General features: G+C 36.7%; 2 protein-coding genes across 4 annotated transcripts; both read left to right on the top strand.

Moving 5' to 3' along the window:
• The first annotated feature begins 1,248 nt into the window (after positions 1 to 1,248).
• LOC149385715 (P-loop containing nucleoside triphosphate hydrolases superfamily protein) lies at positions 1,249 to 4,573 on the top strand. The gene is made up of 11 exons (XM_089625947.1): positions 1,249 to 1,643; positions 1,731 to 1,798; positions 1,994 to 2,070; positions 2,216 to 2,396; positions 2,638 to 2,694; positions 2,831 to 2,905; positions 3,054 to 3,173; positions 3,288 to 3,458; positions 3,585 to 3,698; positions 3,791 to 3,961; positions 4,259 to 4,573. The coding sequence occupies exons 1-11, from the start codon at positions 1,574 to 1,576 to the stop codon at positions 4,352 to 4,354; spliced, it is 1,200 nt and encodes a 399-aa protein (XP_089482073.1). The 5' UTR covers positions 1,249 to 1,573; the 3' UTR covers positions 4,355 to 4,573.
• Positions 4,574 to 10,472: 5,899 nt separating this feature from the next.
• LOC149385716 (bidirectional amino acid transporter 1) lies at positions 10,473 to 15,927 on the top strand. 3 transcript variants are annotated; one of them, XM_089626962.1, is made up of 8 exons: positions 10,473 to 10,768; positions 10,863 to 11,123; positions 13,375 to 13,393; positions 13,491 to 13,710; positions 14,350 to 14,531; positions 14,619 to 14,908; positions 15,218 to 15,347; positions 15,453 to 15,927. In XM_089626962.1, the coding sequence occupies exons 1-8, from the start codon at positions 10,674 to 10,676 to the stop codon at positions 15,819 to 15,821; spliced, it is 1,566 nt and encodes a 521-aa protein (XP_089483088.1). In that variant the 5' UTR covers positions 10,473 to 10,673; the 3' UTR covers positions 15,822 to 15,927. The 3 variants fall into 3 exon arrangements, with proteins under 3 accessions (XP_089483088.1, XP_089483087.1, XP_089483089.1); XM_089626961.1 differs by lacking the exons at positions 10,473 to 10,768; positions 10,863 to 11,123 and adding exons at positions 12,301 to 12,605; positions 12,694 to 12,954; XM_089626963.1 differs by lacking the exons at positions 10,473 to 10,768; positions 10,863 to 11,123 and adding exons at positions 12,535 to 12,610; positions 12,694 to 12,954.
• The last annotated feature ends 8,535 nt before the right edge of the window (positions 15,928 to 24,462 follow it).

Raw genomic sequence — 24,462 nt, forward strand, 5'->3', positions numbered from 1 at the left:
CTAGCTGTCCAAGTTTAGATTAATCACCGATCATGTTTTAGCTGACTGCCCGAACTTAGATGCACAACATGTTATTCAGTTAAATACGAAAGTTATGGATGATAATTGTTATTGATTCTAACTAGAAAACAACTCACTAATCAATAATGCTAATGAAGTCAATTTTCTATTATGTTCAGTAACTATTTTCAGTGGGTAATATTTCTAACGGGTGTCCTTTTTTTCTCACTAAATTTTACGTTGAAGAAATTATTCTTTTACCAACTTTTGTACTTTGGTTGCAAGAATACTATTTTTATTAATTTAAGTTTTTTTTTTTTTAAATTGGTGATCTACTCTTTTATTCATGTTGTAAGTTACACCTTTTTCATTATATCAAAATCTTAATCAAAGTTCCTATTAGAAGTTATATGTTCTCAAGGAGGACTTATTCGGTGTGGCGATCGAGTGCAATAATTCGATTGAGTTTGTGGACGATTCTTAGGTCGGAAAATCAATATGGCACAAAGTTTGCTAAAATTTCTATCTTTAATCATAATGCAAAAATCTCTTGGGGGTAATGCTTATTTGAAACGAATCGTAAGAATAATGCGTCTAAATTTAATAACATAATTTTCTTTCAAAAATTTGTTTAGTGTTTTGAACTTCATTTTTTTTTATTTATCTATTTACCTATTATAAGTATTTAGTTTTATTTTTAGAAATGACACTATTGATCAAGATTATATCATATATTAGCAATGCAAAACGCACTATTGACTAAAATTATATAATTTAAGATAAATCTTATGAACATGCATTTTTGCAATCTATGAGACTTGAACCCAGGCCCAACCCAAGCGTTCTTTTACAACATTTAAAGCTATATTTTATTCTCCTATTTATACATTCCTGATTATATTTATTTTATAATATCCAAATAACAAAAAAAAGTGATTGAAAATCCAAAGATAGGTATAAATTAAATTGAAAAAGGCCACATTTTTCGTCTCTTGCCCAAGGCCCCCAAATTTTTTGAGCCGGATCCGCTTGAACCCAAAACTTCACAACCGAAATATGTGTCAACTTACCACGAGACCAAACTAACTACAACTTTATTGTTTAAGTTTCATATACTTGCACCAAAGTCAATATAGAGTTCTTTTCGTAAATTATTGCTGTATAGTTAGTTTTAGAATTTCCCCGATTATTGGTAGTCCAATTGTTCATATGAGGCCCGTAAAATTCCAGTTCTCAATCTCCTCTTTTTCTCTCTCTCTCTCTCTCTCTCTCTCTGATGTTCCTCTCTCTAGGCTGAGCTGCTAAGCCCTAGAACCAACCCCATCTCATCCAGCGATCGTCGGCGATTCAATTTTTCTATCAATATCTCGTTCCGTAATCGATCAGTGCATGCCTCAGTTCGATTTGTTTGGCTTCCGATAGAATTCGTTCTCGCGACTCTGAGAAATTTTCGAACTGTGTGAATCAAACTCACGGTAGTATTGAATAAAAATAAAATAAAATCACCGTGCTATCGCTCGCGGCCTCGCTTTGTCTATCTTGCTGCACCGCATAAGCTTATCATTGAGCCAAGATGGGGATCGTTGAAAGGATCAAAGAAATCGAGTTCGAGATGGGTCGGACTCAGAAGAACAAAGCTACAGGTTTCTTTTTCATTTCTATCGTAATAAATTTTGTTTGCATTGGTTAATTTATCTATAATCGGCGAATCTAATGGCGGAATTCTGCAGAGTACCATTTGGGTCAGCTCAAAGCCAAAATTGCGAGGTTGAGGACTCAGTTACTGGAGCCTCCAAAAGTATGGGATTTAATTAATTGAGTAATCATTTATTTTAAACTTCGTGTTTATTCCTGAAATCTGTACCTGTATCTTCAGTTAAGAGCCTAGACAGAAAGTTTGACGTGTTAAATTGAATATATTTCCAATTAAATTGCTCGATATATTTGAGGATTAAATCTTTCGGTAGATTCTCACTTTGTTACGTGTATTTAGGGTTCAAGTGCTGGAGGAGAAGGTTTCGAAGTTACAAAATTTGGCCATGGGCGCGTTGCACTTATCGGATTTCCGAGGTTTGACGACTACGTTGCTGAATTTTATTCCCTTGTGATTGTTTGTATTTTGCACTGAACTGGTTTACGTATACATATGATTGTGTATCTGAGAGAGACTGACGGAAATTTCTCACTAAGGTTTCCCCAATTTTGTTCTCTACAGTGTTGGAAAGTCAACTCTTTTGACAATGTTAACGGGCACGAAGTCAGAAGCTGCTTCGTATGAGTTCACTACGCTTACTTGCATTCCCGGAATTATTCACTACAACGACACCAAAATCCAGCTTCTTGATCTTCCTGGAATTATTGAGGGTGCTTCTGAAGGAAAGGGCCGAGGAAGGCAGGTATATTTTTCTTACAACTTTTTGGCTCTTGGGTTAGTGTATCTTCGCCTCTTTGGTTCATAAATTCAGCAGAAGTTATCTTAGGATTTTTTTTCAAGGGAGGCGATTCATGTTCTATGATATAACTATTTATGCGATAATAGACTCGCAAGATGGTCTTTAACAAAATTACTTGACAGTTCTTGTTGATACTGTAATTGTCACGAAAATCTCAAAACCTCGAACTTTATGTTTATGTCAGGTTATTGCTGTTTCCAAGTCTTCTGACATTGTTCTCATGATTCTTGACGCTTCAAAAGTAAGTTTATTCTTTGAGATTTCTGTGTGTGGAGTGATTTTGCTTCTACTGTTCATTTCTGATATTATTTCTCCATTTCGCTGTCTGGTCGTGTTTATCTACTATCTTATGATTAAGTGTTCATTAAATGTGTCAGAGTGAGGGTCATCGACAAATTTTAACAAAAGAGCTGGAAGCTGTGGGTTTGCGTCTAAACAAGAGACCGCCTCAGGTATAGCTTGCATTACTCTTAAGTTCGTCCTATTTCCAAAACCTTATTAGGCTATCTTTCATATTACATTTGATTTAGTTCAATTTGATTATTATTTATTAAGTAGCCTTTAATAATCTTAATTGGATTTCCTGCTGTTTCTTGTCAGATATACTTCAAGAAGAAGAAAACTGGGGGCATATCATTTAACAGCACTCTTCCACTAACTCACGTGGACGAAAAGCTTTGCTATCAAATTCTGCATGAATATAAAATTCACAATGCAGAGGTACATTATTATGCTTTACCATCTAAAGCGCTTTTTTGTATCAGTGTCTATATCCTCATCCACTAGTGCTATGCAAGGAAATTCAATCTTGTTCGACTATATATTCGTTTGCAGGTACTATTTCGCGAGGATGCAACAGTGGACGAACTCATTGACGTCATCGAGGGAAATCGTAAATACATGAAGTGTGTTTATGTATACAACAAGATAGATGTTGTTGGTATCGATGATGTGGACAAGTTGGCAAGACAGCCAAATTCTGTTGTTATCAGTTGCAATCTGAAGGCATGTTCTCTTTTCTAGTTCACGGTTCTTCCTTCGGAAATGCTTTTCGTCATCAAGTTGTGGATGGATCTTAGTGTGATTGGTTTGAAATTGATATTAAATATATTGTTCCTTTTGCTTAATCAGCTGAACTTCGATAGACTGCTGGCAAAGATGTGGGATGAGATGGGGCTTGTTAGAGTTTATACAAAGCCACAAGGCCAGCAACCCGATTTCGCTGACCCTGTTGTTCTATCTGCTGTAAGCAAAAAAATAAAACAATTAAAAAAGGGTTCCTGTTTTTTTACGTGTATTGACTTCTTCAATGCTACCCCTTTGGTTTGTTTTAATAGGATAGAGGTGGCTGTACAGTTGAAGATTTCTGTAACCATATACACAGGAGTTTAGTGAAGGAGGTTAAATATGTGCTTGTTTGGGGTGCAAGTGCCAGGCACTACCCTCAGCATTGTGGTCTCTCTCACCCTCTTCAAGATGAGGATGTTGTTCAAATTGTGAAGAAAAAGGTAAAAAAAAATTGTACTTCTGTTTCCTATGCGTTCTCATACGATGATCACTTAATTTCAGCATTATGGTCTCTCTCACTATTTGTTTGTTTCCTATGCGTTCTCATATGATGCGCACTTAATTTCAAGATATTTTCCTTAAATTATAGATCCCGGGTATCAGAGATTTTTACATTCTCGGGATGATTCACTCTTCTCTGTCTTCCAAATGTTTGGTCTTTCCATTTTATTACAAGTTTATTTATTTATTTAATATTGATGGGTATGTATAAAGAGAGCTTTGTTATGGTTACGCAGGAAAAGGAAGAAGGTGGAAGAGGTCGGTTTAAGTCTCATACAACTGGTCCTGCTCGAATCTGTGACAGAGAGAAAAAAGCTCCGCTGAAGACTTGATCAAGAAAAGGGAGACTGAGATTTCCTCAGCTAAATACTATGACTTGGTGGTTTGGCTGTTTATGCAATCATATCACCACAACCGTGCGCCGGGTTGAAAGATATCGATCGGTCCTTGTCAAAATTAGGTAGATTTTTTGGTCCGTATGTTGTAGTCTTGGATGTAAGGGAGTCCTGAAACACCTTTCTTTTTTTTTTTTTTTTTTTTTTTTTTCTTTTTTAAACCTGCTATAAATTATAGATTGGCGAGCACTGTGATAAAATGACTACGTTGATAGCATATTTCATGAATTGTGTTGGGACATGGATTTTAAAGTTTGGAAAGATGTGAGAATTTTGTGCTTCAAGGCTTCTTTTTGGGTTTTGGGGTTTCCTCAACTTTAACTTAAGACAACTGTTCTTCTGGCTCTGCATTTTTTAAAGATGAGAAGTCAATTATGATAAGAGAAACTCAAGACATTTCTTTTGACGCATGAGGCGCTTCGTGTGGTTCTCTAGAAACCCAAATAACTTACTATCATCTCAAGTTTAATACATGGCTAGTATTAGAAGAACAAAAACGGCACATTATTTTTCTTCAAGCGGCCTACTACATGCTTCATGAAACTTAAACATACCATACATATTCAATGAAATATTATTTTCATTTACTTTTATTCGACATTGGATCACATTCATCACATAATGGCAGGCGTCACAAAGACGTCATATGAACTTAATATTTGATCTCAATCCTCATGTTATCCTAAACATTTAGGTCATATATTCAGGAAATTCGATTTTTTTTTTTACGGTCCCTCAAGGGGCGCTCAAATATCTTGGGAATTTGAGGTATGCTCGACTGAATTTTAATTAGAGTGATTTGTTGAAGTTCATAAGTCTTAATGTCACCTTGGAAGTTGCAACGTTTCTTTGAAAGTTGCACATATCTATTTTCCACGAAGTTGTATATTTTCTAGACAGTCTTTTACATTTTTCCATGTGCAAATATATTTATTTATGTTGTTTTCTCAATGTATAAATAGAGGCTATCTTCTCACATCAATATATCAAGTGGAATACAATCAGGAAATTCGAAATTCTCTCTCTTTCATCTTCCGATTCTCTCTCATTTTCTACATGGTATTAGAGCCTAGAAACTCAATCACAATGAACACCTTCGAAAACTCATTTGCCATCAATACTACTTCATCCGCCTCTCAAATAATGCCCACTTAGTTAAATCCTGATCAATTCTCCAATCATGCCACGAGTCACAAACTCAATGGCCACAACTTTCTCCATTGGTCACAATTTGTACTCTTGTTTATCTCTGAACAAAGCAAGGACGAATACCTCAGCGGCATGGCGAAAGCTCTGAAGTGCGAAGATCCAGCATACAAAGGTTGGAAGGTTGAAAACAACATGGTAATATCCTAGCTCATAAATTCAATGAACTCCAAAATCGGGGAAACATTCTTCTTCTACTCCACAACGGTAGAAAAATATGGGACGCTACTAGAGAAATCTTCTCAAACTCAGAGGACACGTCTGAGCTGTTTGAGACGGAGAGCACTCTCTATGACTTACGTCAAGGAGTGATGTCTTTCACTCAGTACTTCAGCTCACGCATCTATGGCAGAAGATCGATCTCTACGAACTTCACCAGTGGACCTGCCCTGAAGACGGAAAGTTCTACCGCAAAATCGTGGAGACTAAACGTGTGTTCAAGCTGTTATTCGGACTCGACAAAGACTTGGATAAAGTTCGAGGTCGAATTCTCAGTACGAAACCACTACCATCTCTTCGGGAAGCCCTCTCTACGATCCGACACGAAGAAAGTAGGAGGAAAATCATGCTTGGAGGCAACCAATCTAATCCTAGCTCTCCTCCGAGTACTGATTCATCAGCTCTCATCACGTGCGATGAAAGCCTTGCAGCCCGAGCATCCGCTCGCAACACTGACCCTATTGCTATCATTGCAGACGACCTGTCACATTCGAGAATCATGCTGGAAAATTCATAGGGAGTCACCAAACTTGATGTCACACGAGAAGAAAAAGATCCGAACTCAAACAGAATTTCGTATCCACTACTTCTGCTACTCTTACCTCCACCTCGGGTGCTTCTACATTCAACAATGACCAGTTGGCTATCGCTCAACAATTCATCCAACAAGCTCAGCCCAAAGGAGAGAGCTCAACAACTCTCAGCCAATGAGGTAACTTATCTCGAGCTCTAAATGAAAGCTCGAAAAATCCATAATCATGGATTGTCGACTATGGGGCATCGGACCACATGGCTGGTAGCCAAAATCTATTCACCAAATATTATATGAGTGATAGGAACATATCAGTCACCATTGCGAACAGATCCAAATTCAAGGTTTTTGGCATATGAACCGTGGTCATTTCAGAGCCCTTAAAGCTGGATGCAGTATTTATTGTTCCTCAATTACATTGCAATTTACCGTTTGTGCACACGCTTAACAAGGATTTTTCGGTGTCGAGCTATATTTGATGAAAGTTCATTTGTGTTCAGGATCAAGATTCGAAGAGACAGATTGGTAATGCCGAGTTGAGTGCAGGACTCTATATCCTCAAGACTTACCCATCCAATTTTCCCCGATTTTGTCAAATGGCCCAATCTCTATCTCCACACAAAAAAATCATGCTCAGTCATCTTAGATTATGACATCCAAGTTTCATGTGAGTTCTCTAAACATACTCGTAGGTCGTATTATCTTAATCCATATAAACTATCTCATCATTTTTGCAAAAATACATAGTGATATATGGGGACCCCAACAAATTCCAAACATTACTGGAGCTCGCTGGTTTATGCTCTCTTTGTAGATGATCACAAGAGACTAAGTTGGGTGCAGTGCACCTAATGATCACAACTCAGAAACAGTCGAGCTATTAAAAACGTTCAATAAAACCATCCAAACTCAATTTGACACCTCCATTCAGATTGTTCGCACTGATAATGCTTGAGATTACTTCAACTTGGAGCTGATCAGTCCATTTTTCAAAGCCCAATGAATAGTTCATTCCAGCTCGTGTGTTTATACCCCTCAACAAAATGGGATAGCTAAGAGGAAAAATCGACATATCCTTAAGGTTGCCCGAACTATCGTGTTCTCCTCAAATGTCTCACCCTACTTTTAGGGAGACGCAATTCTCACAGCCACCTACCTCATAAATCGAATGCCATCTCGGGTCCTCAACTTCCTAATTCCAGCTCGTGTCCTCCTTGACAGATATCTTTAAACACGACCCATATCCACTCTTCCCCCAAAAGTGCATGTTTGGTTGTTCTATATTTACCGAGCCAAAATAATGAAGTGCATCTTCCTCCTTTTCTCAGCAACTCATAAGGGTATAAGAGTTATGAAACCACATCCAGAAAATTCATTGTATCAATTGATATTACCTTTCACGAGCTAAATCCTTACTTTCCCAGTTTTAGTTGACAAGGGAAGAGCAATAATGGCTCGCCGAATTGGCTGATCATCAATCCGGATTTCAGCTAGATCTTGGCTTCAAGCTCCGACCCAATAATCCTAATCTTGCTCCCGTGTCCAGCCTGCCAAACTCACCCAATCTCCTTCCAAGCACACATCATCCAAATCCGAGCTCGAATAATTTAGACTCCAGCTCGGATGTCCATTGTAGTCCAAACATCTCCCAGAATCAGGCACAAGATCGCATCCATGAAGTCTCTCCCGTCATGGACACCAACACATTGAACGAGGTAATTGTTGATATCGATTTCGGGATCGTCAACAATCACAAATTATAATATGATATTTGATTTATTAAAATATGGGTCTCAGAAGACTTCGTATAAGAAACAAAGATTATATATATATATATATATATATATATATATATATATATAAAAGAAATGAATAAAGGTGAACAAGAGAACTTAATACTTTTATTGATGACCAAATGTGTTACAAAGGGGACGAGGTGTCGAACTCTAGTATGCGAGCTCAACAACGAGAATATGAATAATAAATAAATGTTGGAAGTAATATCGTAGGCTTGTGTGCGAAAATCGACATATCGGCTCCTATTTATAGCAGAAGAGGAGTTCATCGGAGATGACACGTGTTGATCAGTTCAGCTTTGCCACGTCGCTAGTCGAAGTCGTCTCAGATCCAGTCTTCGTGGCAAAGTCTTCTATGTGACCAAGAATGGTTCCTTTGACTGAGTCAGCACGATTGACTCGTCCTTCCTTTGGCGAACTGGGCTGCTGAGTGACCACCACAGTTATTAATAAAATATAGACGGCCCACAATTGCATATACTACATTTCTGACTTTCCTTTAATAACTCATCTCCCTCAGACTTATTCATTGCCTTGAGGAAACCTATTCGATCATGTGGCTCATACAAGATTGAAGATTATGTGTACTAGCGATCTATCTTCAAGAATGGATCAAGAACAAGTGCCTAACTTCATCAAAGAAACTCTCCAGATTCCAGCTTGGCGAGCTGGAACTCATGCAAAAGTTTAATCTCTCGAACAAAATGACACCTGGGAAATCATCGAGATGCCCCCCAAAAAGTGAACTATTGGATGCAGATGACTGTTCACCATCAAACATAATCCGGATGGCACTGTGGAAAGACTAAAGACTCGCCTTGTCACTAAAGAATACACTCATGTTTATGGCATCGAGTATCAAGAAACATTCGCACCGATAGCAAAATTCAACACCATCAGAGTTCTTCTCTTTTGGCTGCCAAATTAGACTGGCCTTTGTTCCAGCTCGATGTGAAGAATGTCTTCTTGAATGGTGAGCTGGAGGAAGAAGTCCACATGCAAATTTCTCGGGCTTCGAGAATGATCAAGCTGCCGACAAAGTCTGTAAACTCAAAAAGTCCTTATACGGACTAAAGCAGTCACCTCGTGCTTGGTTTGAGAAGTTTACTAATGTACTCAAACGGTGCAACTACTCGCAAAGTCAAGCGAATCATACATTGTTTTCGAAAATTTCAGCCCAAGGCAAACACTCTATCTTGAGTGTATATATTGATGACATATTCATAACTGGAGACGATCTCAAAGAAATAACAAGATTGAAGCAAATCTTGTCATCCAAATTTGAAGTCAATGATTGAGGCTTGTGGTATTTTCTCAGTATGGAAGTATCTCGGTCTGAGAAAGGTATCTCAGTATTTCAGCAAAAATACAATCTCGATCTCCTCAATTCTTAATAAATATCACCTTTGAGAAATTCAATCATGGTCTAAATTTTTTTTCCCCTTTTCTTCCTGGTTGTGTGCTAAGCCTCTGTTTCAATCATGGTTATATAGATATCACATTCTTTTTTCTTTCGGCTTTCTATGTAGCGGTGTTAATGATACGTGTCACAAAAGTTGCCAAGTCTGCTCTAAACAAAGCTGTGGCTGAAAATGAGGATATTGACAGCATTTTAGGCACCCATTGTAGCCGAGCCTTCTGTAGATCTTAGCCAACCTCTCATAATCAAGATAGACCTTTCCGAAGGCAAACATGAAAATTAAAGACCAAGAACAAGAAAAACAAAAACAAAATGAGGAAAGATTAGAATCTATCCCTTTGTTTGTTTGATATTAATTAAAATAAAGAGGAATGATTGATGTTTTGTGTACTCAAATTACTAAATTGCAATTATTTTTGCATACTAAATATAGTAGTATATACGTAATTTACTTTAATTTTTTGTTTTTAGCCGTCTCAATCCCACCGAATTGGGAGTGATAGTTTTTAGTGGGTACCACGGAAAGTTAATCCCTCTCAATCCCTTCATTTTGTTTTCCTTCATCTCTACCAAACAATACAATAAATTTATTTCCATAGTAAAATATCTCCATGTTAATCAATCCTTCCACTTTCTATCCTACCAAACAAATATGTTACTATTCCATATTGAATTCATGAAAACCTTTTTTGGCTATTTTTTTTTAAAGAAAACTATTGAACGGTTGGCTGAATTGCAATAGCATACAAAGTGAAGAGCCCATCTAAAAAAATGATCAAATAGGAAAAGCATAAACTAACATCATAATTTCTCCGCCATAAAATTTATGACGAAAGGAAGACATTTAAATAAAGTTTTTCGAGAGAGTAGTCCCATTCAATCATGGCTATTATCATTATGGCAAGTTAATGTTGCAGAAATGATACGTTAGTTTTTATATAGGATAATATACTTTTGAGTGACGCATCTATTTATTTACCATATCAACAAAGAAACCAATAATTAAGCATCACTTCATATTAAAAAAAAGAACATCCAAATCTCCAAAAGCGAAACAGAGATCTGCGGAACCAGCGAAACGCCATGGAAGAGAACCGCCATTATCAGCCTCTCTACGGCGGCGATCACTCCCGCCTGAACCAGCTCGGTTACAAGCAAGAGCTTCGACGCAGCCTCTCGTGCGTATAGCAAACTGACACTCAATTCTCTCTCAGACGTTTTCCCAAACAGTTCGTGCTCAACTTTTTTCTTTCTTTGTGTGTTGTAACACAGACTGATATCGAACTTCTCGGTGACGTTCTCGATCGTGTCGGTGATGACGGGGCTGACGACGACGTACGGGGTTGGGCTGAGGTACGGCGGTCCGGCGACGATGGTGTACGGATGGCCGATTGTGGGAGCTTTGACTATGGTGGTTGGTTTGGCTATGGCGGAGATATGCTCGGCGTTTCCAACCTCCGGTGGGCTTTACTTCTGGAGCGCCAAGCTCTGCGGTCGTAGATTTGCTCCGTTTGCCTCTTGGATCACTGGATGGTACACGTCGCCTCACCCTCTTTTTTTTTTTTTTTTTTTTTTTTAAAAAAAATTTATTTCTATTTCTTTTTTCTTGATCTCACTAATTATTAATTTATTAGTCACATTTCACATGCGTCACATGCCTAAAAGTCATTATTGGTTAGTCTTTTTTTATTGTTTGTTTGTGCAATGTGAATCAGCATTCAGAATCCAAAAGATTCGTACAAAAATGCAATCTAAATTCTAAAGTGGTCAAATATTCAATTTCACATAGTCAAAAATAAAAATATAAAAAATATTCAATTTCATATAAGCTAGCAAATAGTTTAAATTTCAAGGTCTCAAATTCTTACAACATTTAATTAATTTTGTTGATTCTAATTGGATAATAATTTGTAATGAGAGAAACAATCTTTTCTATTTATTTTTGGAAATATTTAAAATTATATTTCTATATTATAATTAGATCATACATTAAACACGCTACTTGGATTTTGATTCTAACCCAACTCTCGGGTCAAAAATTGAATCGATCCATCACCTTTTTTTTTTTTTTTTTCAAAAACTTAGTCAAATAAGCAACTGAAAATTTAAGAATTACTAAATAACCACTTTTATAAATTTTTTGTAAATAGTCTCACATCAACTTATTTACGACACTTAAAAAAAAAAATCCAAAAATATTTTCGTCTATTTTTTTTAGTGCCGTAAATAATTTAAAGTGCTATAAGTCAAATGATTATATAATTAAAAGATTTTTTTTTTAACCTAACCCAATTTTTCTTGAGTTGAATGCATGTCGGACGGGTTACCATAAACATGATGAAACTTAAAAGGTTTAAGGGAATATTTTACATCAAATTTTCGAATCAAAGTTATTATCTAAAATCCAATTTAGCAAGGATATGTTTCCAATTTTAACCGTTCCCATCAACATGGGCTATCATACTCAATCACTACCTTTATTACATTTTATATCATCACAGTTGTTTTATGTCAAATGTTCTCTGGGCAAAAATGATTGAATTATATACTAAAAATGATTAAGAAAAAAAAACACTCACATAGAAAAGTTCGTATAATAACATTTATTAAAAGAAGAAACAATATCAATACAATATCGTTACTCAAAAAAAAAAAATATCAATACAATATCCCTCTTTCTTTCTCTTATCTGTCGTTCGTTGACTCCAATCTCAACGAATCTCTCGCTCTCTCGAAAAACAAAAACAGAGAGGACAACAAAACAGCTTTGAATAAGAAATCATTGCTCTAAATAACCAAAACCCAATACGAAGCAAACAACACATAATCATTTATTTTTTTTTTCCTTCTCTAAATACTACTATGTATTAGATAAAAAATTAAAAAAAAAAAGCCAATGGTGATATCCGATAACAATGGAAAAGCCTCTCTTCCGACCCACCAACTCCCAAAGGACTCAGGCCATTCTCGTCTCAACGAGCTCGGATACAAGCAAGAGCTCAAGCGCGACCTCTCGTACGGTCATCATTCTTTTTCAACCCCTATTTTCTTCGATATTTGCAAAAAAAGCCCCTGAATAATAAAAAAGTTAACAATAATACAGAGTGTTGTCAAACTTTGCGTTCTCGTTCTCGATAATATCGGTACTGACGGGAGTGACGACGCTGTACAACAACGGCCTGAGATTCGGCGGTCCGGCGTCGGCGGTGTACGGATGGATCGTCGCCGGCGGATTCACGATGGTGGTCGGTTCTTCCATGGCCGAGATTTGCTCCTCTTACCCGACCTCCGGTGGGCTTTACTATTGGAGCGCCAAGCTCGCCGGACCCAATTGGGCTCCTTTCGCTTCTTGGATCACCGGCTGGTATTTTTTTTAATTTTTTTAAATTTTATTTAACTAATTAAATCATGAATGATAACTGTTCCGATCTCTGTGCGCGTTTCTGAACGGTCTTCGATTAATTAATATATTCTCTCGTGGATTTGCGTGTTATCTCGAAACTCATTGATTATATTTTTTTTAATGTAATAAAGAAACTTGAAAAATTGAAATGGTATATTTTACCACAAATGGTGAAGAATTATTTTATGCGTGCCGTGACCGATTTGAGCATGTAGTCACAGAGTGTAGTATTGTGTGTAAAAATTGGTCCAACAGAAAAAAATAATAATTATAAAATGAATTATGGCTGGTTTGCCAGTTCATATATTATATTCTTTTATCATGAGCAAGTTAATAATGTAATTCTTTTTTTTTTTTTTTTTTTTCCTATGGTTTGTGCAGGTTCAACATTGTTGGCCAGGTAATACTTCAATCAATACCTTTTATTTATCTGATACTATAACCTATTATAAGGTTTTGGTTCCATTTTTGTTAGATTATTAATTTTGGTGTGGCAGTGGGCGGTGACGACGAGCGTTGACTTCTCTCTGGCTCAGCTAATCCAAGTGATCATACTTCTCAGCACCGGCGGCAAAAATGGCGGCGGATACGAGGCGTCAAAGTACGTTGTGATCGCGTTCCACGCCGCGATCCTGACCGTCCACGCCGCCATCAACAGCCTTCCCATCTCGTGGCTATCCTTCTTCGGACAGCTGGCCGCCGCCTGGAATATCCTCGGTAAATTCATTACCCTCCTCATCGCATATTTTCTCTCTTAAATTAATTAAGTAATCAGTACAAACACTTATTTGTATATGAACGTCTTAGCTGCATAACGAATTGAAATTAATAAATTTGTAATATACTTGGTGTGTGTCTAAAAGTTAGTGAAATCATGGATGTACAAGTATCTGGTTTCAATAATTTTTTTAATCTTGAGGTTAAATTTTTTTTGAAAATGATAAATAAATCGTTAATTTGTTTGAATTATAATGTTAATTTTTTTTTTTTGACAATGTAATTTTGATTATATTATCGAAAACTATAATTTTTTTACTATTTTTCTAATCCATTAATTTCAAATGACTATTTCTACTAAGAATAGTGATCGTTAATTTGAATTTTCACTGCGCCTTTTATAAGAGATGTTCACTAAGTGATATAATTTTATATTTAGGTTACGAAACAAATGCAGACATACTAAGTTAATCAGAAAATATATATGTAATTTTTAAAAAATTTCTTATGATATTTATTTTCTGGTTATTTCATTATAGGTTTTGCCACCATTTTATTTACAATTAGTATTCATATAGTCATAATAACAGTTTTTTTTTTATTTTCCTTACCATGTATGTGATTGAAATATGATCGTAGGAGTGTTTGTGCTCATGATTGTGATACCGAGCGTGGCGCCGGAGAGAGCGAGCGCGAGCTTCGTCTTCACTCACTTCAACACCGACAATGGGGTCGGAATCGGCAACGGAGTTTACATCTTCGTCTTGGGACTTCTCATGAGCCAGTACACCCTCACCGGCTACGATGCCTCTGCTCACATGGTCCGTCTATAATAACCTTATGTCCCGTCGCCGAATAAATTAAACTGAATCTATACGATCATTTTGTGTCATTTTTTTTTTTTGCAGACGGAGGAGACAAAGGACGCGGACCGGAACGGTCCCAAGGGGATCATAAGCTCGATTGCGATATCAATCGTGGTAGGGTTCGGATACATTCTCGGGATCACATTCGCGGTGACGAACATCCCGTCCCTATTGGACGAGAACAATGCCTCCGGGGGATACGCCATTGCCGAGATCTTCTACCAAGCCTTTAACAAGAGGTATGGGAGCGGAGTCGGAGGTATTGTCTGTTTGGGTATCGTCGCCGTTGCCATTTTCTTCTGCGGTATGAGCTCCGTGACGAGCAACTCAAGGTAAATATTATTGGTTTTTATTTTATTTTTTATGATGCCCTAAATCCAAAGGTTCTTAAACTTATTTAATTTTTAACTATAGTAATTTGATTTTTCGATTTTTGTTTGGATTAACATCTACCTGAGTTTTTTTTAAAGTTAATCATTGATGCTAAAATTTTATTTCAAAGTTAAGCATAGCTAACCATTTTCCAACCTTTACCTGAATCCAAAAGGACCCATTTATAAGTTGGTGTTGATTCTGTCTTCAAATTTTTATTTTCACCTAAATCCAATGCATATTTGTCTTTTTTTTTCGTGTATGGCCAGAATGGCTTACGCGTTCTCTAGGGACGGAGCGATGCCTTTTTCGTCGTTGTGGCACAAAGTGAACAAGCAAGAAGTGCCGATAAACGCTGTTTGGCTCTCTGCTTTCATGTCGTTTGTCATGGCTCTGACGGTAATATAACCACTAAAATACCGTTATTTCCTCGCTGTCTCATTTTTAACACGTCGTTTAGGGTTCATCAGGACTTAACTTAACCTTTTTTGTTGTTGCCTGCAGTCTCTTGGGAGCATTGTGGCGTTCAACGCAATGGTGTCAATAGCAACAATCGGGCTTTACATCGCGTACGCTTTGCCAATACTATTTAGGGTCACATTGGCTCGGAAATCGTTCGTTCCCGGGCCGTTCAACTTGGGCCGGTATGGGGTGGTCGTGGGCTGGATTGCGGTCGTGTGGGTCGCAATAATCTCGGTCCTTTTCTCTCTTCCGGTGGAATATCCAGTCACCATGGAAACCTTAAACTACACTCCCGTGGCAGTCGGGGGTTTGTTGCTTCTCACGGTTGGGTCTTGGGTCTTCCGGGCTCGCTATTGGTTTAAAGGTCCAATAACCAACATTGATTCTTCAAATCACCATAATCATACATAGAATAGAGAAGAAAAAAAGAATTCTTAATGTTATTGTTTTATGGTTCTTTTTATTGGCGTCTTACTTGATGCCCATGTCCATCAAATTATATCGATTTTTTGGTGTTTCTAAACTTCTTATTAATTCCGCGCAAAGTCCTTAATAGGTTGTCGCACATTTTTTTCTCTATGTGCATCACACGCCCATGTTGTTGTGTTGCGGCTGCAACTAAAACCAATATGGCAAGCTATATAAATTGTTTTCTTGCTCCAATTTAACTCGCTCGGTCGCGCTTTTGTTTCTTTCCGCCAAAGTCAACGTATTTTCTAAGTATTTATTGAGGAACCTCACCATTGTAGGAGCAAGCCCATCTATTTCTCAATGCGCATTTTGTAGTGTATGCTCTTTCTCATCGAGTGTGCAAATGAACAATTCGACGATGGTCGTAATACACGATTTGGCATCTGCAATGCAGCAACGTCCTAATGTTGCATGTAGGACATGTGTAATTCCATTTTCACTCCAGGATTACAAACTGCTTCATGCTGAAAAATCGTTTATCATCCGAAGTAGTGTGGCACGCATCTTGAAGTTACTACCGTTGGCCCCTTCTCGCATCACAACTCTTTTTCCCCATTCACCTCTTCAACGAGCGGTTATAGAAAAACATCAATATCTTTTCATGACGCGTTACGACCCGGAATGATTAGCGACAAGATCATATTGGATTATTTCGTGCACAAACCAAGGTTTTAAATACCGCCTACCGCAATCGCGCCGCACCATTGATTTTACTGGTAACCCGCAAACCGTTTAGGGTACACTGTTGTTTTGAAGCATACCACAACTATGACATATATATATATATGTATATATATGACATATATATATATATATATATATATATATATATTACATATATATATTGTTGTTTTGCATTATTTAAGATGAATGCACCCTATTTGAGGTTCATCGGGAAAATTTATGTATAAAACTATGCGGTATCTGCAGTATTTTGCCAAATATGTGTCATCTTTAGAAAATTTATGCGGTATTTTGTGAAACGTGAGTCTTCTCTCTTGTGTTCTTTTAAGAACAATCACTAATTGATGGGGAAACATCGTGAGACCTATTAAAAATCGTAAGAGTTGGGTGAACAACCACATTCGCCTCATAGTGCGTTTTTGAAATTTTACTTCTTCTCGGATGAGATATCATAGTTTTCCACTTGTCCATGACCTTGATATGCATCAATGAGGCAAGAAACGACAACACATAAAACTCTTAACACCCGAGATATATCTTTGATTTTAGGTCGTTAAAGAGTTCTTTCAGCTAGTCATGAACATGTTCTTCATTTAAAGACATACTTTCAAAATATTCATAATCGTGACCCATGGTATCGTACAAAGCACGTGCATCCTTCTAACCATGGTTCCATCTTGGTTGAGAATCGGCTCTTCGATAACTAACGGAACGCGTTCCTCGTCATGATGAACTCAACGTGTGTACTTCTTTGTAAACCCCTTTAGACTTGATGTGTGTGTATGTGTATATATATATATATATATATATATATATATATATATATATATATATATATATGTATATATATATACACCAAAAACTACGATTATTTGGTACTTTGGTTGCACTGTTTACATGGACAATTGACCTTCACTTCCCTATTTTCTTGGTTGCTTGCAAAAAGTATGAATTCAACAACTCCAGCCTCAATTACCAGACACATTTTGTCGTCCTCCTATATCTGTTCTCCGTACAATAAAAAACCCTTTAAGCTGCAATACAAATATTTAATCACTAGAACAATATTAAAATTGATGTAATAGAGAATCGAGCTTCAATAACTCGGTCACAACAATCTTAAACGAAAAACGAAATATTTTCTAACAATTGAAATTTCTAACTACACACTAAAGCTTTCAAATTTTTGTAAAAATGATTCACCACTTTGAAATTTCTATCAATTTTTAAATTAATATGCTTATAGGACAACAAATATTAATTTCATTACATAGCTAATAAATATTAATTTAGTTAACAAGTGAAAAATATGTATTTCAAATTTCAAAAAATTTCGAAGCTTTTAAATTCCATTTTTTTATAAAAAATTTTTGTATACCAAACAGATTTCATACCAAAATTGTTAACAAATCTATTAATTATCAATATTTCTTAAAATACAATATTTCATACCAAACAGATTTGTAAACCAAAATTCATATTTCTAAAATGCATACCTTAAACAGAAAGAACGTTGAGTGTGGGAGGCGAGTGGCTGTACCAAGGAACGGCCCAAGATTTTAAAAAGAAGGGCAATGGCCCCAAGACTCTCTCGAAATAAAGGCCTCAGAATTTGAAAAAAAAAATATTACCTTTAGATATTTATATTTAAAGGTTATTTTGGAAAATATGTTAATTATGTTATTTATTCTTGTAATACCTCATTAGTATTCTAAGAATACCCCATTTTATAATTATCTCCGATTTATACATGTTGCAAGTCTGAAAATTACCCTAGTTACCGTTTTAAAAAACACATTCCGATAATACCAATGATACCTTATTTTATAGTTTTTTTTCTTATTAGTTTAAACAAGTGATTTTACCATATTCAAAATCTAAAATAGTGAAAAATTAAAGAAAATTAAAGAAAATTATTTATTGATTTTCATATATGCATTATTTTTCATTTTTTTAATTAATATTACATAAAAAAATGCCATTTTTTTTAATGAATTTTGTAACTAACTGGGTCACCTTAAACTCAAGGTTTGAGATCTAGCCCACGTTTGGAGAGTTTTAGAAAAATAGCAAATCATATTAGATGACACTAGAGGTAATGAGTTAAAATTCCATATTTGTCCTTAAATAAATATAATGTTTTTTTTTTCTAGATTCATCAATTTCTCTTTTTTTTTTTTATTCGTCACTTTCTCTCTCCAATTTTTTTTCAAACTTTTTTTTTTTGCATCAAAAGTTCATAAATCCATATTTATCTCATATTAACTCAAAATTGAATGATTCCAAATCCTACGGATTCGGGGCGCCGAGATCTTCAAAATAGACCCATTGTGTTTAATGAAAAATCATGTTTAATGCATCATGTTTACGTTTCCATTTATTTCCAGATGATTTCCGAAAATTTTCAGTTATTTTCATATCTAAGGCAGTAACGTGATTTTTCTACATCTATGGCATTAAACATGATTTTTCATCAAACGCAATGGATCTATTTTTGAAGATCTCGACGTCACGAATCCGTACGATTTGGAATCACTCAATTTCGAGTTCATATGAGAGAGATATATGATTTTTTGAAGTTTTTATGAAAAAAAAAAAGTGTAGGAAAAAATGTAAGAGGGAGAAAGTGACGAATTTGTTAATAGATAAGGGCAAATCAGACTTTTTTTTCTTATCAGTCCGTTTGTCCTAAAGTTTAACAAACATGGGCTAAGACCAAAAAATGAGGTTTGCTTTTGGCCATATTTTTAGAACGCCATTTTTTTATTACCCCTGCTGAGGTTCCCAATTAAGTAGAGCCGCCTCTAGCAGCACCACTACGAGTGGTATTGCAGCGAGTCCGGGACATTTGTAGAAGTTTATTCGGCATTCTGGACGTCGGGAATCTAAAAAAAATAAAAGTAATTAAAAAAACTATATTGTTGTTACAAAAAAACATGATATTGGCGTCGGTGTAGCGGTGAAGTGGCGCTGAGAGAGAGAGAGAGAGAGAGAGAGAGAGAGAGAGAGGTCAGGCTTGCCGAAAGGAGAGAGAGATTTAGCATGAGTCTAGCGGAGGAGTCGTAGTTTAGAGAGTGAGAGATAGTGCAGGTAAGGAAGATAGATATTCAGAGACGAAATGAGGGGAAATAACAAATGCATGTATATGATCTAGAATATAGTCTGTTATACTTTATAAGCTACAAGGCTTAAAGTTGTTATATCCAATTAATGAGTAGCTTCGGATGTCATGCTTTTATAAAAATGAAAATTCAAAATAGCCGTGACTTGTCGCAACGATACATTATTTATTTCCTACTATCTCTAGTTGTGATTGGATCATTGTTTTGTTACAATGATAGTGTATATTGAAGGGTGCTTTATTATGGTGAATTAATTTTCATTAGGCTAGGCCATTATATTTAGATGTTGATTCCGAACTATTTTATTATGTATCTATATGTTTATTGTTATTGAATGCATAAGAAATTATTGCCGAGAGATGGATAACAATGGAGATATGAAGAAAAAAATCATTATTTTTTATTAAACAGTTGTATTAGAGCTGATACATCAGCATCAGTTAGCCTATGTTAGTTACACATGTCCTTAACTATACACCGTACGATTAGAAAGTTGTAAGATCGACGGTGAATAGAAAATGACCACTATAGTATTTATACAAACAGTTGGACTGCAAGTCAAAGCTGTTGAGAATTCTCTCATTCAATTTGTCTTCTTCTTCTCTCAATATTTCTTTCTCTGTTTTCTTCATGGTATCAGAGCTAGTCTCTTCGCAACTCAATAATGGCGAACCTAGGCAACTCATCTTCTCCAGCTTTCACCGATCCAAACACTCAGTACCACAACACACAATCTCAATTGTACCAAAAATATCTCTCCGCACCTCAATCCCTTGAGTTTACGCCTAGATCGCAACAACTTCATTTTTTTGGAGAACTCAAGTCCTTGCAACGACTCGCATACACAATCTCGAAGGCTTCCTGATAGGAATGATTCCTTCTTCGCCTTCGTTCATCAAATCAACCGGCAAAGATGGTGTGACTACGCAAATTCCAAATCCAGAGTATGTCTCGTGGATTCGTCATGATCAGTTTCAACTCAGCTGGCTCTTCTCATCAATTTCAGATTCCATGCTTAGACATGTGAATTGTTGTGTGAGCTCAGCTGAGGCCTAGACCACTCTAGGTCAAATCTTCACCACCTTCTTGAAAGCGAGAGTTCTCCAACTACGTTTTCCCAAAAGACGTTGAAAAAGGAAATTTGAATGTGGACGAATACATTTTGAAGATGGAGAGCATTACTTTGAACCTCAGTTTCGCAGGATCCCAGATCACAAATGATGATCTGATCTTGTATGCTCTTGATGGTCTCGGATCTGAGTTTGAGTTCGTCGTCGTCAATGTCACAAGTAGAAGAAGTCCAATTTGCCTTGCAATTGCAATAAATGAGGACTGAAGCACTAAACTCGAGTAGTGCTTCCCAGACGTCTCCAATGGTGAATGTGGCTGTTCGTCGTAGAAGCTCTAAAAACAATGGGCGAGGATCTTCTAGAGGTCAAGGTCGTGGCCATTCCGGAGGAAGGCAATTGTCATGTTTTCCAGCTATGTGGACGTCCTGATCATGTAGCCATGAAATGCTTTCATCGTTTTGATGTAACATGGCATGATGCAAATCAAGATCAATCTAAGTCCACACAAAGCTCTCCACAAGGTCAGAATCGCTCCAACATCTCACATCACACCTATGTGGCCAACAATGATGATCAACAAGATAATCAAGAGTGGTATCTTGATAGTGAAGCAACCAGCCACGTCACAGCCGATCTGCAAAACCCGCATCTTTAATCAGACTACAAAGGCAAAGACAAGTTGACAGTTCGTAATGCTTCTTCACTTCATATCTTACATATAGGTAATTCATCTTTGAACTGTAACCATGGTAGTCTCTTACTTCAAAACATTTTACATGTCCATCACTAAAAATCTAGTTAGAATTTCTCAATTTACAAGAGATAACAATGCGCTTATTGAGTTCTTTCGTGATCAATGTCCAATAAATGACAAGGCTACTCGGAGGGTCCTGCTGTCTGCAGCTATTAAGGGAGGCTTGTACCAATTAGATCTCTCCAAATTAGCCACGCATATCAAGCCAAAGTTTCAAGCTCTAGTATCTTCTTTGAATGATATTTTGTTCAGTATGTGTAATTTTGGTTATGTTGAGTCTTGTAATAATGATTGTTTAGAAAACTATCAAAATCTTGTATGTAGTACAAATGTAAACAATTCAATTACTTGTGATGAAAATGTTTGACACAACAGACTTGGACATCCTTCCAAAGATATTATCGATAGTATTCAATAAAAGTCTCGTTTTCTGTCAAAAATTTGAAATTTTGTTCATCTTGTGCTAATGGAAAAATGCAAAATTTTCACTTCAATAACACAGAAACCCACGCAACAAAAACCTTTTGAAGTCATTTACATTGACATTTGAGGCTTTGCTCCTGATCTTTCTTTAGATGGTTATAGATTTTATGTTCATTTTGTGGATGATTTTACACGGTTTACTTAGCTGTTCCCTTTAAGATCAAAGTTTGAAACCAAATCCATTTTTCTCAAGTTCAACACCTATGTAGAGAGGCAATTCAATACCAAGATTTAATGCATACAATCTTGCTGGGGGGTGAGTATCGACCTTTAGAACCAATCCTAAGTAGTTTAGTTTTATTTTTAGATATTCATGCCCTCATACCCATCAACAAAATGGAAACACAGAAAGAGAACACAAACATATCACCAAACTTAGTCTTACCCTTTTATCTCAGTCTAAACTACCCTATACATATGGGTGGGACGATTTTGTCTCTGCCTTCTTCAACATAAATAGACGCACATCCAAAACCTTAGGCCTCAAGTCACCATATCAATTACTTTTCCAAAAATTTCCTAACTACAAATTCTTTAAGGTCTTTGGGTGTGCCTGTTTTCCAAATCTCAAACCCTACAATGACCACAAATTTAGATTCAAATCTACACAATACGTCTTCTTAGGATATAGTCTATCTCACAAAGGTTATAGGTACCTGTCAAACACATGTAATTTTTTTTATGCAAGTCTGGTCTCTTTGATGAAACATCTTTTTCATACAAAGATGTTTGATCACTCATCAGATAAACCATTACCTCAACAGACAGCCACTCAACCTTTTTTATTTCATACTTAAAATGGACAAGTACATCCAGGTCCCGCTTCCACTGTTCACAGATCTCATAGTGAGTCCATGAGTTCTTTGTCCAACAGTTCGAATCAAGCACTCATTTCACCACAAAACACAGGTCAAACACCTTATCCTGTGTCAACACAATCTCACAGTCATGTTGTACCTCATCTTGTTTTGTCATCTACTACTGACATTGTTCCATATGTACCTCCACAGCTTTTTCCCACAAATTCCCACAAAGCTTTTTCCCACATATGTTTGGAAGAACCATTGACTGTTGATGCAGCTTTAGCCAAACCTAAGTAGAAGTAGCCATGATTGCAGAGATTTAAGACCTGGTCTCTTTGTTCCATATGAAGACCACATGCCTATTGTGCATAACAAATGGGTGTTTCGAACTAAGCTTCTTGCATATGGCTCACTAGACAAATTCAAAGCAAGATTGTTTGCAAAGGGGTTCCCATAGACAACTGGCATTGATTTTTTTGAAACCTTCAGTCCTGTTGTAAAGCCATATACACATAGTTGTATTTACACTAGTTGTCGCCTACAATTGGGATATTCAGTAACGCCTTTCTAAATGGCACGCTGAATGAGCTATGTACATGGCTCAACTGGAAGGATATGAAGACAAGTCCAAGGCATCTTATGTGTGCAAGCTTCACAAGGCTTAGTACGGTCTTAAACAAGCTCCAAGAGCTTGGTATGATGAGTTAAGCAAAGCGCAGCTGGCTTGGGGTTTTGTGAATTCTACAACTGATACAACATTGTTCATCTACAAACATGGTGGCAAGTTCTTGCTTCTTCTAGTGTATGTAGATGACATACTAGTGGCAGGCAAAGACAGCACACTGATCACTAAAGCCATCTCAGATCTCAAAATAACATTCACATCAAAATTCTTGGCTCCATAAGCTAATTTCTTGGATTTGAAGCTACCAGAGATTAACATGGCCTAAAGGTCACTCAGAAAAAGTATCTTCGCAAGCTCCTTCACAAGACCAACATAAGCACTTCCAACTTTGCACCAACGCCAATGTATCCTAGTACTAAGCTGCAGAAGGGTGATAGTGAGCCGTTTGAACACCCTTTTCTCTACAGAAGTACCATTGGGTCGTTACAATATCTCACGTTGTCAAGGCCAGATATAGATTATTCTATAAATAAGCTAAGTCAATTTTTGCAAGAGCCCACACTCAAACAATGGGCAGCTTGCAAGAGAATACTTCGCTATTTATCTGGCACAAGAAATCAAGGTCTTCTCTTCTCTGCAGCAAAGTCAATGGCTTTAACAGCATTCACAGACGCAGATTGGGCCAGCAATATTGACGATAAAAGATCAACGACGGGTGTTGGTGTATTCCTTGGCAACAACCTGATAGCTTGGTCCTCAAAGAAACAATGTGTTGTTGCACGAAGCTCCACTAAATTTGAGTATCGATCTCTAACCCTAACTGCTTCCAAATCATTTGGCTTAAGTCGTTCTTCACGGAAATTGGTGTGTCGCTTGATCTCAAGCCCTCAATGATCTAGTGCGATAACATGGGAGCAACCGGCTTGGCGTACAATCTATTCTACCACACATGAACGAAGCACATAGAGATTGACGCTCACTTCATCAAGGAGAAAGTAGCTTCCAAGGAAGTTGAAGTGCGACACATTCCGAGTGAAGAT

This window comes from Urtica dioica, chromosome 9, assembly GCF_054948205.1.
Source record: "Urtica dioica subsp. dioica isolate 48M chromosome 9, U.dioica_male_clone48M_v1_H2, whole genome shotgun sequence".
NCBI lineage: Eukaryota > Viridiplantae > Streptophyta > Magnoliopsida > Rosales > Urticaceae > Urtica > Urtica dioica.

What these genes read in the sequence shown, in the direction of transcription:
- LOC149385715 (XM_089625947.1), top strand. Translation starts at nt 1,574, where the DNA reads ATGGGGATCGTTGAAAGGATCAAAGAAATCGAGTTCGAGATGGGTCGG. An exon ending in GCACTTATCGGATTTCCGAG is followed by an intron (nt 2,071 to 2,215) that starts GTTTGACGACTA and finishes TGTTCTCTACAG; the next exon opens with TGTTGGAAAGTCAACTCTTT. An exon ending in ACCCTGTTGTTCTATCTGCT is followed by an intron (nt 3,699 to 3,790) that starts GTAAGCAAAAAA and finishes TTGTTTTAATAG; the next exon opens with GATAGAGGTGGCTGTACAGT.
- LOC149385716 (XM_089626961.1), top strand. Translation starts at nt 12,487, where the DNA reads ATGGTGATATCCGATAACAATGGAAAAGCCTCTCTTCCGACCCACCAA. An exon ending in CGCCGCCTGGAATATCCTCG is followed by an intron (nt 13,711 to 14,349) that starts GTAAATTCATTA and finishes ATATGATCGTAG; the next exon opens with GAGTGTTTGTGCTCATGATT. An exon ending in ACGATGCCTCTGCTCACATG is followed by an intron (nt 14,532 to 14,618) that starts GTCCGTCTATAA and finishes TTTTTTTTGCAG; the next exon opens with ACGGAGGAGACAAAGGACGC.